The sequence below is a fragment of the Phasianus colchicus genome, chromosome 5 (assembly GCF_987193195.1).
Source record: "Phasianus colchicus chromosome 5, bPhaCol1.hap1.1, whole genome shotgun sequence".
NCBI classification, from domain to species: domain Eukaryota; kingdom Metazoa; phylum Chordata; class Aves; order Galliformes; family Phasianidae; genus Phasianus; species Phasianus colchicus.
The window spans coordinates 819,230-832,534 of NC_143440.1; the positions used below are offsets into that span (position 1 = coordinate 819,230).

General features: G+C 40.7%; 1 protein-coding gene and 1 long non-coding RNA gene across 8 annotated transcripts in view; one reads left to right on the forward strand and one right to left on the reverse strand.

Moving 5' to 3' along the window:
- QSER1 (glutamine and serine rich 1) overlaps positions 1-13,305 on the reverse strand; it is a 36,522-nt gene that overhangs the window by 20,761 nt on the left and 2,456 nt on the right. For 3 of the 6 annotated variants that reach the window (XM_090142100.1, XM_090142097.1, XM_090142098.1), the window contains exons 2-3: positions 2,850-2,962; positions 1,421-1,582 (exon numbers count right to left, since the gene is read on the reverse strand). In XM_090142100.1, the coding sequence (XP_089998226.1) occupies positions 1,421-1,582; positions 2,850-2,962 (275 nt within the window). Of the gene's footprint in view, positions 1-1,420; positions 1,583-2,499; positions 2,592-2,849; positions 2,963-5,133; positions 9,855-12,747; positions 12,917-13,305 lie in introns of those variants that run through there. The other 3 variants (XM_090142096.1, XM_031607395.2, XM_090142099.1) reach the window with 3 other exon arrangements.
- LOC116237955 (uncharacterized) lies at positions 9,835-12,640 on the forward strand. 2 transcript variants are annotated; one of them, XR_016467403.1, is made up of 4 exons: positions 9,835-10,103; positions 10,297-10,511; positions 10,974-11,439; positions 11,867-12,640. It is a non-coding gene; the product is annotated as an uncharacterized LOC116237955 (long non-coding RNA). The 2 variants fall into 2 exon arrangements; XR_004168839.2 differs by lacking the exon at positions 9,835-10,103 and having other exon boundaries at positions 10,151-10,511.

Below are 13,305 nucleotides of genomic sequence, written 5' to 3' on the forward strand. Positions count from 1 at the left end.
CTCACACCAGCAACTCATATTTTGTTTTTAATCCTGTGACTTGCAGGTACTGGTAAAGTTTACGTACTACTTCTGAAGTATATGAAAGCAAATGAGGAAGGCAAATTTATTTTCAAAGAGGATTGAGTTCCTTATAAAAGAATCTGTAAAGCAATCCCTTTCCTTGAGATATTTACAAATACACGTGAAGTGAAAAAATGTAAAATCTTAGATACAGTTTGACTAATTTCAGTTCTTCGTGGACAATTAAAACAGCTTTTAGTAATGGATTATTAAAGAATAAATAGAATTTTAAAAACCTGTCAGTAAATAAATTTTGTCTTGAGACAAATATCTCAGTAAAAAGTTCAATTTTCATTATAAAATACTTCTGCAACTTAATCACAAAATGACTTTGGAAGTGTCAGATGAAACTGCGAAAGAAGGTCTTTGTTTCTTCTTTTCAGTTCAAGACATATAATGATATGAAGAGATATGATACTGAAGGTATTTTTCACAAGTCAACAATAAGGTCTTTCTGAGTAAGAAAGTATAAGCAGTGTTTTAATGCATTTCTTTCTCTAAGAAACTGCAACATCACATACAAGTGGGTTCTTATTCACTGATCACTACCACTACACAAAGGTGGGGGCATCCAGAGGGCAAAGAAGGGGAACAATTTATTCCTATTTTAACTGTTGATTTTCAGTTCTCCACCAAGCCCTTCCTACTACTGAAAGAGTGAAAACTAACCTACCACCAGAGGAAAAAAGATCTGTCAGATCAGTGCGTAGCTCTGATTCACTGCACAGTCACACAATCACTGTATAAGACTAGGCATAACTTGAAGCTACCACAGATGCAGCAGCAACACTTAGCTTGGTGTGGCTGTCTATAGCAAGCTCCAAATATGCAAAGTTTCCTGCTCTGCACAGAAGGCTTGACAGATGGGGGAAGTTTACAGAAGGCAGTCAGTCTGCTATAAAAGATGGCATATTTGTTTGCTTTTGAATTAAACCACTGATTACAATGCAACATGCTCCTTGGACCTGCTTTTTGAGAAAAACCTTGGTCGTTACTTGTGTACAAATGGGCTACAGTTATCCATAGCCTTCTAGTGGCTCTATCATAGAAGAACTATGACAGGGATAGGAGTCTGAGAATGAAAAGTCTGCTAAGGTGTGAGTGAGACTAATTCCAAACAGAACGTTAGATAATGAAATTGAGTAATTAAATAAAATTAAATCTTGCCCATCTAAATCCCTCCTAGACATCTTCTGTTAAGAGATTAATATAATTTAATTGATTTTGAGATTTTAAATATCAAGACGGAAAAGCAGCGGAAGATGCAGCCTTTTCTGGTAGGATATTTTTGTCTTACATAAACCCAAATGTTCAATCACAGTCACCAGAGAATTATATTTCAAGAGAAAATTTTCACCTGTCTGCCAGGAAGGAGCCCTGAATTGTGGCAAAAGGGTAGATCCTGAAGAGGCTGTCTGAGCTGTGCGAGACTCAATTGCAGAGAGAAAATTCATAACTGAAGTTTCCTTAGTGTTACTTCCAGAGGTGTGCATACCAGTATCAAAAATTCCTGAAAGACCTATGTAGAGGCCAGGAGGAAACGGAACAAAGCAATTAGACAATTCAGATAAGCTTCTTATAAAAAGCTCAATCAAATAAGAAGGATAAACATTCACAGTCCACTAAAAACAACCAGTGAAACATTACCAACATTATTAAAGAACATTCATTCATCACTGTTTTAACCGTTTCGTAGCATTACACCTGCAAACCAGAACTTAGTGATACATTTTAAAATATCTGTTATTAAGTGTCTATTAAATACAATGCTCTGAAATAATATTTAGGTCAATCAATAAATATTGTCCCTTCATTATGAGATTCACTGCTTCACTTGTTAATTGCTTAAACATTCAGAATCCTCTCTGCAATGGGCTCAGCTTTCCCGTACTAATCTTTTCTTTTGTACAGCTTCCAGCAGCTTGCACTTCCCTGTGGGACTGGCACCAGAAATGGGGTCCTGGCTTCATTCCTTGTTTCTACAACTGCTATCCATACCCTTCGGTGTCTGGGGGCCGGATGGGAAGTAATGCATAGATTGCAGAACTTTGAGTTGCTAAGATTCTGTCAAGATTACAGGGTCTGCAGCCTGGAATGTTCCCTGAACTCCAGTCCCTCATCATGCTGATCAGAGTCCTGGGCAAGAGATTTCAAATACCTGCAGACCATAAGCTCAACTATCTTTCCCTTGGAAACTGGGTTGCAAGGTGAGGGGTAAGAGATACTACACTACTCATATATGTATGCATTTACTATGAGAGTGGTGAGGTGCTGGAACAGCTGCCCAGAGAGGTTGTGGATGCCCCAGCCATCCCTGGACGTGTTCAAGACTGATGTCGATGCAGACATAATACAGCTTAACTTGCTACTATATTTAGAATAATTTTTAACCTTTCCTCCAGCACTGGCTCTTAATTTGCACATGTAAGTACTTACATCATTACGTTCCTACTCGCATGATTTATTCTATTTGCTTTAGTCTGAAAGAAGTGGCATGATTTCTGCAGCTGGCTTTGAGGCAAACTCAACGTCTGGCCCTTCTGCCTATGACATCATCTGAGTGCAAGAACATAGGAACTCACAGTAAGTTACAGAGGAGATCTGCCCCTTATGCTTTCCTTTCTACTTTGGACATTTGAATAAAAGCTATTAACCAACTGTTAACTTTTTACTACAAAATCAGATTTCCTTACACCATTTGCTACTATCTGTTTAATAATCCCTCTGATTAAAAAATTCATCTTAAAACTAACTATACTTTTTTTTCTCATAATATAGACAGTTACCAGTAGGATGGTGTGTAGCAGAGTATCCAGGAAGCTGATGAGAAGCTGTGTATGTCTGTCTGTGAAGAAGATCTGTTTCTGAATGTGATGGATGTCCTCCTCCATAGCTTAAGCTAAGAGAGAAATTAAACATTATGAACAAAACCATGCAGCTATAGAGAAAAGGTACACCTACAACAAAGTTGTCAACAAGAGCACCAGCAAGCGACAAGCAAGTGAACAATCTACAGTTTTTGGAAATCAGGCATTTAAATTAACATGTTTTGATCAGGCTTATCTGGAAGCAAGCAGAAGATAAGTGTCTAAGCTGGTACACAAGCAATAACGCGAGAAATAAAGAAATGCAAACTAAACAACAAGGAACATTAGGACCTGGCCAGAAATGCTAATGTTTTCCAAATTAAAAGACCAAAAAAAAGGGTAGAAAGCAAAACAAAATCCCAAGGCTTTCAAGCTCTGTACAGCACTTCCAAAAGGAGAAAACCTAAGGCAGTACAATCTGCCTTTTGATGTTAAGATTACAGGTAGCTGATCCTTACTTCAGTGTTTCTATGAGATTTCTTAGGTTCAAAATGCAGCTGTAACCAGACGCCAAAAGACACGGACAACTAAACCCACAGCTCTCCCTGCAGGGACTCTGTGAGGGACCTCACTCACCCTCTGCATCCCCTAGGATGAGGGGGCAGTCACTCTGCACAAGGGAAAATCAGAACATTTGACGCCAAGAATCATGAGATCATGGGAAACTTCCATGGAAGTCACCACATAATATAAAAATTGGCAACACTACTGGATTTACTTCATCTCATTAAGATGACAAGAGTAGGCAGTGGAGATCTGATAAGCCTGAAACAGTACCATGACCTGTTCACATTTTCACAGCAGATGCCAGTCTGTAACAGCATCTCAGGCTTCGAGCTTAGCTTCCAGCCTGAACTGTGCTAATAGCAGGCATCTTCCATCTCATCTGCTCGCAGGATAGGAGTGCTTGTATGTTCCATGTGCCAGGCTAAGGCATGAGCACGAAGAATGAAAAATTCTTTAGAAGAGAATGAGAAGCCTCAGGAATTGCATTTTACCAATTGCATGTGCTGACTTTCACAGTAGTAAATGTACTTTTAGAGAACTGCCAAATCTCAATTCAGAGTGAACACAAAACAACCTCTAGAACTATACCTCAAGTAACTTGTTAACAAGAACCTCTACGTTCTAGTAATGCTACTTGAATAAACTTCCTCCTTATTTCTATCATGAGAACAATCAAAGTATACGATGACTTTTTATTTTATTCTTTAAACAAATGCCCAGCTCAGAGTTAATGCAACCGCAACCTCAAAAATGAGCCTGCCTTTCAATAAAAACACTGTATTTATTAGAACAGTTAATTGTTTATTGTATAATTACTTGTTGCTGGAATGTAGATTCTTATCTCAAAAAGCCTGCATATATGCCTTTAGTTTACATAGGCTTATCCTAAACACAGGCACAGCAATCTGAAAGATTACAGCCTCAGGGTTTCTCCTTATGAAATTTAACCTTTAAACAAACGAACTTACACGGGCAGTAACTCGCCTATCAGAACTCCACTGAGCATGGCAAACAACACGACGGCCATCTAGTCTCCTGTACTCTGGTTTCACAGTTTGTTAGAATATCACAGGTGTTCCCGCTCGATCTCAAATCCTGCATTATTTCCTGAAGAAGGCACATGCACGCTTCTTGGTACCTGGTTGGTTACGATTAGTTGCTATTCAGAGGCCAAATCCATTGCTCTTTAACACTAATCTATCACAGCCTCTCTCTCACTTCCACTGGCATAGTTAAATACACAGCTGGAGTGACTATGCTGGAAAGCAGCACAGAGCTCACATACACAGTTGGAAAGTAGCTCCCTCTGAAACTGTGTGATTGAAAAGATCAGAGATACCTTAGGTAGAGCTATCACCATTTGTCTCTGCTGCAAAGATGCAATCAAAACATTCTTGCCAACGAGAGCCAAATAACCCTGGTATTAGTCAGCTACACTGCTTGGTTTGATAGAAGATTTAAGCTATCTAATAACATTTATTGAAGAAAATGTGTATCCTTTGCACTGTACCTGTTACTAGAACACCTCAACCTTGACTTACAACTCTTTATGATTATCTACTATTAAGTCTTTCCTGAATCAACTGTTCATGTTATCTTTTTATATTGCTGTTAAGGTAATTTATTACCACGGCCCTCTTCAGCTTAATGATTTCATACAACTTTAGGTCACCAACTGCAGAAGGTGCTGACTTACATTGCACGAGCCGACCGCCTCAGCTGCCAACGCAATTATTTGCTTTATGCTACAACAGGTGCATTACTTAACTTCAAAATGGAATGGGAGCACCACTTCTGCAAGGAAACAAAACGTAGTCGCAATAAGCACTGAAGATAAATAGTAGCCTTTTAAAAACTCGCTTGTCTTCTTCAAACAGCCTTGCTCTGTGCTAAGTATCCGTACCAACAAAATGCAGACATAAAACCACTTCAAACTAGCACTTACTTTGACAGAAAAAAAGCATTGTTATGTATTAAAAAAATCATCTTTCTACTTTATTTTCCAAATCAATTTTCTCTACAGTTGACAATTTTAACATTTTTCAATAAGTTTAGTACCTGAGCAATTACTTACAGCCCTAGAGAAACACATAATGCTTCTATGAAAAACAGATCAGGACTTTGAAGAAGCAAAAGGTATCTCTGGGTGCAAGACTTCATTCTTTTGTTCTCAGGCAGTTGTAAGTTCTGCCTCTGATATAAATGAGAACAGCTCCAAGAACTGAAACCCAGTAAATCACAGGGCATTTTCAAAGTATTCAAACTGTGAAGACTGCTCTGACAGCAGAAACTGGACACCCAGAAGACGAGTTGTTTCCAAAACACAGCACAGCTCTTGGGCTTGCAAGACTGAAGTCGAAAACAACCAACCTAAAGAAGACAAAGAGCAGCAACCCAGCACGCACCACGAAGCAGTGGGATGGGAGGTAAGCAAGGGAAACAGTGGGATTTCATCTGGGGCAGCCCACCTCTGGCTTACTGAAAGCTACAGAAGTGTCCTGACTTGTGGGAAGATGAGTAGGCACACAGTCAACTTATAATTCAATCACTAAAGCGATTAAAAATGCACCAGTATCTTCATATGGATGAAGAAATAGCTCAAAACTCACAATTTGCATTTTTCTCTGACTTGAGATTTATGTGAAATAGGACTCAAGTTAACTCAAGTATATTTGAATTAAATTATATTTAAAAAAAAAAAAACATGTTCTTAGCCATCTATCCCAAAGCTCACTTTGCAAAGGCATCTCCCTTTGGGTAGCTCTTCAGATGGACAACAGGGAGTCCCAGTTAAGAGCCTGAAAGCAAAGCTGATGAAGTGACAAGTAGCACAGACCAACTAATTTCTAAATATTAAAAATACTCTTCTAAAAAGACAAATATATATATAGATTCACAACAGCCTATGGAGGCAGAAAGAATGGAAACATCACATTTATTTCAGATGAAATAGAGGGCCAATGGAAGATGGCATTGGCCTCCAGCTGCCGTGCGCTTCAGCTGCCTGCTCTAACAGTGATGGAGTCACAGGACTTTGCCACAGCCAGTAAAGCAATGCCAGAACCAGGCATGGTTAATCCAGAATAAGTCAGAGCTTGTATTTGAAAAGCAAACAAACAACAGAAAGGAAAACAATGACTGAGAAAGCAAAATCATAAAGAACTGAGGTATTTGCCTAGAAAGAAAGCAGTTCCTTAGATGAGTTCAATGCAGCTAATAACTTTTTATCACTGCTGTCCAACTGATAGGCCAATGCACTTCTGAAACTTTAACAAGCACTTAATACCAACGCAAGGAAAACAAATCCCTATTCAGTCCACAGACTGGTTTTCTGACTGACTTCAGTGCTCCGTTACTTAGAAACGCATACGATGTGCAATTTTTCACCTCTGTTGGCCAGCCTCAGACATACTAAGAAAAAACCAACAAAAAACAATGCTGCGAGAGCAAAGTTGGTTCAAAGCTTTCAGATGCTGGCAGGTTCAAGAAAAAATGAAAAGGAGCCAACACCCTGTATCTAAATTCTCCTGGTTGCCTCATTGGACTATACAAGAGATGACTCTTTATAATTGAAAGTCAACCAATATTTGCACAAATATATATATCTTTCTTTTTAATAGTCTGGAACAATCATGGTATCTGTGAAGTAAAAAGAATCTGATGCTTGAAAAACGAAGCCCACCACTGAGAAATGAGAAAAGTAGCCCTGAAGTTGATACATCTGAGAAGGGAATAGGTTGGACGTTACTGCGCCCGAGAGCAGACATCTACTGCATCTGCCCGGCTTGTTTTGGAACTATCGTGTAAAAAAACAAAGCGTTGACAACATTTTAAGGCATCTTTAATGCTGTTACCCTGCAAGACAGAAGGCTTCCAAAGAGACAGAAAACACAGAGTTAGACTTCAACAGTATTATATTACAGTAAAATGCAGTCCTGTTTTATTCACAACTTGCCTTTGCATTCTTAACTTCTAAGAATGTTACAGGCTACGCGTTCAGTGTAGAATATATAAAGCCCTAATATACCACACTTCCACTAAAGATGAACTTATAATGCAACATTCATTTCCCACTGTGACCCACAGCCCCCATGAACACAACTGAGATTGCTGGCGCTCGCACTCAACGCCTGCAGTACTCACCAGAGGAAACACTCCTTACTTCTTTGCTTTCCAGGGCCAAGGTGACAGCTTCCAAGAACTAAACTCCGAAGCAGGAAATTATATGTAGGTAATTGCTGGAACGAGCACAAGTTTGCACCGTGCACATGATCCTCTCCTTGAACACATGTCATTTCTCAACAGAGGAAAAGGATTGCACAGCAACAAAGACCTGCCTCCGTTTTATTCCCATGCCAGTGTGTCTGATTATTTATGCTTGAGCCTTCTAGAAAGGAAAGGCAGACCTGCTTCAGGAAAGCAGAAACAGTCTTACTGGCACTCCAGTAGCTGAGTGCAAGTGCTGGCTTGTCTGACTAAGGAACCTGTGGAGTTCTTAGTAACAATTATAAATCTCTTCAGAAAATCAGTTAAACTACGTCTTGAAGCTACGGGTGTGAAAATTCGGATTCCTATAGAAAGAAGCTATTTCTGAACCTGGGGTACATGAAAGGACTTCACACACTGCCATACGTTCTTCTTTCAAAGGTGTACGATCGTCATCTAAACTTTATTTTTGCTGACATCTTAAAAAAAGTCAGCAAAGCATTATCTGAAGATGTGGCTTAGCTGCATCAATGCCTTATAAAACAGACAATTCATTTCAGCTCCTGAGATGCTTCACAACCCTCCTCCTCCCTCTCCACTACAACCGTGCCATAATTTGTGGTAAGCTTAAGTATTACCTTTCAGGTTCTATTTGATTTCTTAATAAGCTTTTTATTTTCCAATTACACGGAAAAGATAAAGTTGAAGTTGAGATGTTAATCACAAAAGATGGAAGAGATGCAAATACCTCTGTCCTATCGACTGAGCTATCTTAGGCAACACCTCTCCGTCACCACACCTCCAAGCATTTTACAGTCAAATAACCCATGAATTATCTTCTACTTTAAACTAAGGAAACTAAGGCACACACACTAAACCACTCAGATTTACAAAGGAGGCCAACCCAAAAGCAAAGGTTTAAACATCCTGTACTGAAATAACAGTACAGTTCTCAATGTTTCAAAGCTAGCATTTCTAAACCATTGTGAAGCTCAGCCTTTGCAGACCAGAGCCATGGAACTTGCACAGAACTGAGGCAGCTACTCACCACCTACATTTAGGAATGCAAACTGCAATATCCGTGTTTATCCGCACAGCCCATCATTAGGGCAACCAAATATACTCTAAGTCTTCTAGCAAGCCTAGATGTTTCCCACACTGGTTTCCCCATCTCACAACACACAGCAGTGGGTAAGCAGCTCATACGACCTCCTTTGGATTCAATAAAGAGGCACCTCTGTGACTAACATCCCCTCTGTGCTAACGTAGGAGGCGTGCTCAGAAAAGATTTAACAGCGTAAAACACATCCGCAAGCGTCCTCTACATTAAAGGAAACATCAGAGGATGCTGCTCCCCACCTTTATAAGGAAGCTTAGCACAGTCCTTGAAGAAGTGTTCAAGCTACATTCATCAGTGCTCTCTTCATCTTAGAACAGACTGTAATCTGCATTTCTAGTCTTCCCAAGGGGACCCTGGCTAACACATTGCCAGCAGGAGTTGCTATTCATACCATATGAACCCAGTTGCACAAGTTCTTCAATGAAAAAACCTGTGCTGCTCAAAATGGCAGAAAAATAGCTGTGCTATATTTACTTTTCCCTGTATTAGGGAAAAACTTCACCCTACATAACGAGCTCCTGTATTACACCCCAAATCATCATTTTAAGATTTTCTAACTTTCAAGCAGCTTTCTAAACAAAAAAAACAAGTAGTAATAGAGAACAAGATGATACACACACAAGTTATAAAGTTCTTCTGAATGATGAAAAACCTGTATTTGCTTTTAAAGAGAACAACAGAAGGCAGTTTTCTGGAGGGGAAAAGATCAGAAGGAAATCCCAGCTCTCTTCAGCAGCTTTGAGGATCGGCGACCTCCACATCAACAGCTCCAACAAAAAACTGAAGATAGTTGTCAAATGCTTGCTGCTCAGAGGCTTAAGGAGTCAGCTCTCTAGGATCACTCTTTGTATAGCAAACACTCACAATCGAGAAAAACTTAGTACAAACGCTATCCCTGGCAGACTCAGCAGAGAATAGCAAAATGTGAGAAACAGATGAATTGAAGGATTGTTCACTGCCGAGCACCAGAATTTTTGACACGAAGAAGAGAGAAAGTAAACAGGATGTGGTGTGAAACACTAAGTTGCCATATTTCTGAAAGGATTTCCTGGTCAGAACGAAGCGCAACACGCAACGTGCAGCACAGGCTGGTACGTTCAGTATCTCCACAGAACAGCAGCCGGGTTGCACACACGCAGCACATGTGCACAGACCATTTGTCTGCCACAGTCTGAGTGTCCAAGAGCTTTCAGACAAACTGCCAGACATCTGGAAACACCAGACGGAGGGCCAAAGCTCTCCAACTCTTCTCCTGTGACGCTCAGGTGAGAAAGAGGGCTATCTCCAGTGAAATCTAGGCATACGACAGCCCTGTGCAACTCACACAGACTTATTAAGGAGTAAGTATTCCTTCGTATCCTCCTATGTAAATAGCATTACTCTCAGATAAGTGTGCCTAAGGGTGCCTTTTACCTGCTCAGTGTAATTGGTGACGCTTATACAAGTCCCAGGCAAGCATCAGAGGTAGGCTTGTAGAAGGAAGATGAAAAGAAAGGCAACGGGGCAAATAAGAGCTTGTTTTAACACATATAGGTTCTCAGTACCGCTCTGGAATAAGAAAATCCAAGTATGCAGTATGTGAATAAAAGCTCCTGACCCCTGTTCCTTGTAACCCACGGCCAGAGAGGTTTCAAGGACAGCAAGAGCATCCATTGAGGTGTAACAGCCCATTCAGAGCAAGAAGGCAAGGAAGCAGCGAGAGGAGAGATGACAAAATCAAAACTGATGAGATCTGCCTCATAAGACAGGTAAATCAGGTGCTTGGTAACTTGATAACAAGAGCTCAGTCCTCTCTGAACGCACAGCTTTTCTTTGCTTGGAACTTCTCAGAGTTCTCTCCATCACTTGCATGGCACAGCAAGGCTGGAGAGGCTGAACACCGCATGGTGTCTGCATGGCATTCAGAGTTATTTTTGTCACGCTTAAGGCCACCAAGGAAGGTCTGAAATGACAGGATTCATGTGCTATCTTTTAACCAGATTTAAGTGCATGGAATAGGCATTCATAACGCAAAACGACTTTTTGATGTGCAGAGTTGTGAATGCTTTGCCTAACTGCAAAAAAAAAAAAAAAAAAAAAATCAAACAATCCAAGGAAAATACAGTTGTGTTGTATAAGAGCTCTAGCACTGTCTACAACGAATAAAACCAGTCACAAGTGCTTTTCTCCTAATGAAGATTTTTCTCATAACAACCTCCTTCCCATGACAGCATCATGCCAGGATCAACAGCATCTCCAAAGGAAAAAAAAAAAAAAAGAGGTGGGCAAAAGTACAGAAGAAACAAAAGGAAAAGGTTGTTCTCTGGTGATACAAAGTAAGTGCTTACACTTAAAGTAACAGGATGAAAGATAAGATACACATACGGACTGAAAGACTTTTTGCAAAGGTGAAAGAACACAAAACCCCTTTCTTTCAGAACAAGGAGGTATTGAGTAACCTGCGGCGAAGCTCTCAGCTCCATGGGAAAGAGCTCACAGCTGAAATATCATCGTAGGTGACCTCAAGGCGGGCCCAGTGTTTCACATGGTTCATTTCTGAGAGCTCCTTCTGGGCATCTGGGCAGCAAAGCTTGTCGGGACACCTGCTGAAGGCAGCAGGGCTGCACCCTCAGCTCCTTCTGCAGCCAATAACAAGATGCTTGAAACACCTGCTGCAGTTGGTACGCTCCCGGACAGGTCAGTAGCACTCCATTTCAGAAATGCCTTTTTGGCTCATTCATTAAGTCCCTGTGAAATACCTGTGCTACTCCACAGACTGCTTGTGTTCCACTGGGCGTGTATCAGTGTTTCCAATACAGACCGTGACAGAAAGTTTAGTAATATTTAGAAGTGACTCACCTTTTTATATGTTTATAAATTGTATTTAATCCTCCTGTGCCTTTATCTTTTAATAGAAAACATTTTAAATACATTCTGTTTATGAGCTTTAGCTTAAGCAAGTGAAACACCGCATCACAGGGAACTTCTAGTATTAAACATGTTTAGCAACAAACATTGTTTTTACCTCTCAGGAAGTTTCATTTGATTAAAAAAAGAAAAAAAGAGTTGTAGATTTTTCTATATTACCTGCATTTTTAATTTTTATTTTCTACAACTTCTACAGCTATGCACAAATCTACTATAACTTCAGATTGGGCCCTACCAAAGTCACAACCGTACAGCTGTTACAGAAAGCTTGACAGCTATGCAAAAAGGGTAAGTTTAAAAAATAAATAAATCTTAACAGCGTATTATAAATGTTGAAGTCTCGCAGTTACATAACTTTCCCTCTGAACTATCACTGAGCAGTTTGTTATTTTAGATTAGCTGCTATAAATATAGGTCACGCTAAGCAAATGTCAGTGCTATCTATTGTAAAGAACCGTCTCAAATTAAATGCTGTAAAACCCATACGTCTGGGCAGGACAAAGACGGACAAAGACTGCCAGCACAGAAGAAACATCAGAGACCACAGCGGTTGCCATCAAGTTTAAAATAACAAATAACTGCGACTGTCATTCAGTCGCACACAGCACAGGGTTGGGTGCTAGAGCTGGGCTAACACCAAAGAAGAGCAATTAGCAAAAATCCTTCTCCGAATGAGAACAAGAGGGCTCGCTAAGTCGGACATGTACTCAACCAGGAACTCATCATCATCATCACCTTTTTGCATTTCTCCTTCCAAGTAATTATGGCAGTCTCACCAACTACCACACAGCCACTACGGTTTCCTGAAGACCGTGTTTTTCCTCAAGCAAGTAACAAATCCATTTACTGCTCAATACGGGACTGTACAACCAAAGAGACAGCGCCTGTGCAGAAATCAGGTTTTCTAAGAGATAAAGGTTATGAGCAGCATTCTGCAGGAATTCCTTCCAGCTGCAAACAGACAGCATAAGAGGCAGGGGGAAAATGGGGAGCATGGAGGACAGGAGGGCCCATCTCAGCCCTCCCACTCTGGGCTGCTTTGGTCGCGCTGCCCAAGCACTGCTCAGTGCGACTGACCTCTTCTGAGCTAACGAAGAGGTTCCAGTGATTTCCATTCTCAATTCGCTGACTTCTATTTACTACAGGATAAGCTGTGTCACAGCAGACCTGGTAACGGTGTCCTTACAATACTCCACCACACGCTTCCTTTGATAGGAACAGTGCCACTGCACAGACAAAACAGTGCCTGCAAGAAATAAGGAGCAGGATAAAAACCAGATGGCTGAAGTTAAGTACAGGACGACAGAAGCAAGGCTTGTAGGGAGGAGAAATCATTTTGATGAGCCACGACTGTGAACACGGCTCTGCACACAAAGGGAACACAGCCTGCCACAACACAGCCTGCACCAGCATAAATATCAGGACAGTCTGACGGAAATATTGCTGCCTGCACCACCTGAAGGCCACATTCTCTTCAATACAAGTACCAGATGAACACGGCACACATTTTTGTAATTTAACATCAGATTAACACAGCTTCAGCTGCTCAGATGACTACCTGTCAGCCACAATCAAAGCCAGCGTTTGGAACGTCGCGAAGCAATCTACAATGTGAACCACGAGCACCTGAGCTCC